This window comes from Anneissia japonica, unplaced genomic scaffold (assembly GCF_011630105.1).
Source record: "Anneissia japonica isolate Jap-2015-1 unplaced genomic scaffold, ASM1163010v1 scaffold1053_len387728_cov195, whole genome shotgun sequence".
In the NCBI taxonomy this organism is placed as follows: domain Eukaryota; kingdom Metazoa; phylum Echinodermata; class Crinoidea; order Comatulida; family Comatulidae; genus Anneissia; species Anneissia japonica.
This window is the reverse complement of record NW_022699258.1, coordinates 268,258-270,829: the sequence shown is the minus strand read 5'-3', so window position 1 is coordinate 270,829 and position 2,572 is coordinate 268,258. Positions and strand designations below refer to the sequence as shown.

The 2,572-nt window shown below is 35.1% G+C and overlaps 1 protein-coding gene across 1 annotated transcript in view; it reads left to right on the top strand.

Moving 5' to 3' along the window:
• LOC117102927 (integrin alpha-9-like) overlaps positions 1 to 2,572 on the top strand; it is a 16,620-nt gene that overhangs the window by 3,406 nt on the left and 10,642 nt on the right. The window contains exons 5-8 of the mRNA XM_033243385.1: positions 562 to 681; positions 1,010 to 1,099; positions 1,271 to 1,413; positions 1,800 to 1,937. Coding sequence (XP_033099276.1) covers positions 562 to 681; positions 1,010 to 1,099; positions 1,271 to 1,413; positions 1,800 to 1,937 — 491 coding nt within the window. The remainder of the gene's footprint in view (positions 1 to 561; positions 682 to 1,009; positions 1,100 to 1,270; positions 1,414 to 1,799; positions 1,938 to 2,572) is intronic.

Below are 2,572 nucleotides of genomic sequence, written 5' to 3'. Positions count from 1 at the left end.
TACATATACAATAGCGCACCGTCTTTCGGATGAGACATTTAAGCCGTTGGTCCCGTGTGCATTTATGGCCCATGTGCACGTTAAAGAACGCAGTACACTCTTCGGAAAAGAGTAGGGGATTGTCTCCCGGTGTACTGCCCAATCACCACAAGTACCCCACTGGAAATAACTCTTCTTCTGAACTTTCGTGGGCCATCCATGGTGTTTACACCGAATAAATTCATACGGGTCACCTATCCTCTTATAATTGGTTGGTTGGTTTTCTTTGGTGTGTGAAACAAAACCAACCAACCTCTTATAATTGGTTGGTTGGTTTTCGTTGGTGTGTGAAACAAACCCATATAAAAGTATAGAGACATATTTCGGGTATTGTCTCTTCGCTGTCAAGGACAATTCGTGTCTTATAAGATAACACTTAAACCACGCCGCACTGCACAGGTGTGCTAAGAGGTTATTGAGGTACTCTTTAAAAGATGTTTAGAGGACTAGAAAAACCATTGTTTCCCATTGTTCACCATATCATCCATTAAAATAATTCTCGAATGTTCTTTTATCTAATAGAGGAGCAGTCGAGGTTTAATGCAATTGACTACAGTTTTTGTCAAGCTGGAATAAGTGCCGTTTACCGCAAAGGCTCAACAACATTGTTACTGGGAGCTGTCGGTTACAGATCCTGGCAAGGTACCATCAACCATCAACCAAATACAACACCATTATATACGTTCAAAATATTACACTAAAATTATATTAGATCTACCAGGGAGTTGCTATTACCGACAGCTGATCTGCAGTACATTTAGAGAGGTCAATCAAATGTTTGAAATTGAGTTCTATCAACCATGTTCAGCCCATAGGTTTATATTATGTTATGCCTATATTAACAATTTGAAAAAATATGTTACGTTTATATAAATTTCATACCCTATCTTCTGATTGGTGTTTAAGTTGTTTGCAAAATCTCTCGCACCAAAATTATTGCGCTGGTTTGATGAATATTGGTTTCTTGAAGGTACTGTTATTTCGATGAAAGGAGGAATGACAAGATTTGCCGATACTAATAGATGGAGTTTTCCAACAGACCGGCAGAAAGGTTACATAGGTGAATCCACTATTTTTGTAAACGTTTAAAGACTGTTTGTTTTAAAATTTGGGAAGCCTTCAGAAATTGTGCAAAAAAACCAAAAAAAAAACAAAAAAGAAGAAGAAAAAAAATACAATTTCTAAAGGATTCTCTGTCCCTTTATTTTGTTTTTATATTTTTCTTCAACAGGATTTTCAGTTGCGTCTGGTTATTTATTCTCAACAATTGCTACAGTCGGCATAACCGGCGCACCACATAAACGTCACAGAGGTCACGTGATCATCTTTAATCAAGACAACTTTGATTTACTGAAGGAGATACCGGGATCAGGGGTAAATATAATCACATGCTCATCATTGAAGATAAAATGTCTTTGATTTGCACAACATTTGAATGTACTGCTTTCTATATTTTATATCAAGTTATTAGCTTTGAATTTACAATCAAAACGAGATAATAATTAATAGGATTTAAATCGACTGGTTTATTTATTTGTTCAAGCAGGTTTGAACTGTAGTAAAAAGTTTGTAAATTTATTGATTTTAAACATATTTAAACTGGATTACAATATTTAATGTCAACTGAGCACCATGAAAGAGGCATATTTATGGGGGATTTTTCGAATTATACGACATACCCATATTTGGTTTAAGCTTCAAAAGTTCAAATAATGATTGGCAATTATTATAACGTTTGTTAATTTTCCTCATTTTCACAGTTCCTTTCTTTCTTTGGAGCTGTTGTTGCTGCCATCGATCTCAATGGCGATGGTATAGATGAACTCTTGGTGGGCGCGCCCAGGTTCAGGGACGTCAAAAACGAAGGCAATGTGTTCATTTACAGCTTCAACGAAGATGTAAGATGATAACAATATAATGTATTAATGCTATCATCCTTCATAATTATCATTGTTATCCTTTTTTAATAATGTAGTATTATCATAATCTTTGATTAATATTGGTGCCATTATAAACAGTACGGTATTTACAATTCCTCTACATAATTACTGCAATCATTGCTATTCTACAGTACTATCATCATGTCTGGTCATCATTTTGACAGTTGGTGAACAGATATGATGGTGTGTGATTTTCGTTTATCTCTTTCATGTTATTTCTCTATATTACATGACATTATTATTACCATTATAACACACGCCATGATATTACGTAGGCCCATTATATATTATGTGCAATATTATTGCCAAGGTTATATTAAAACTGTGGCGTCAGACAAGTTAAAAAGATTCAAACCCTACTAGCTCTTGGATTTACCATAATGTCTTCGTGGTTAATAGGTTATGACGTTCTCCGTGTATACCAAGGTTCCAGTTTTGAGTTCTGGTGGAGGCTGATTGGTTTTGCTTTGTCAGACTTCCTCTTGTTACTTCAATAATGATTTATTCATTGCAATATTCAGTTTTCTGTTTCCTTTCTATATAGTCATATATATATATAGGCCCTATGTGTGTGTGTGACATGGGGTGAGTGA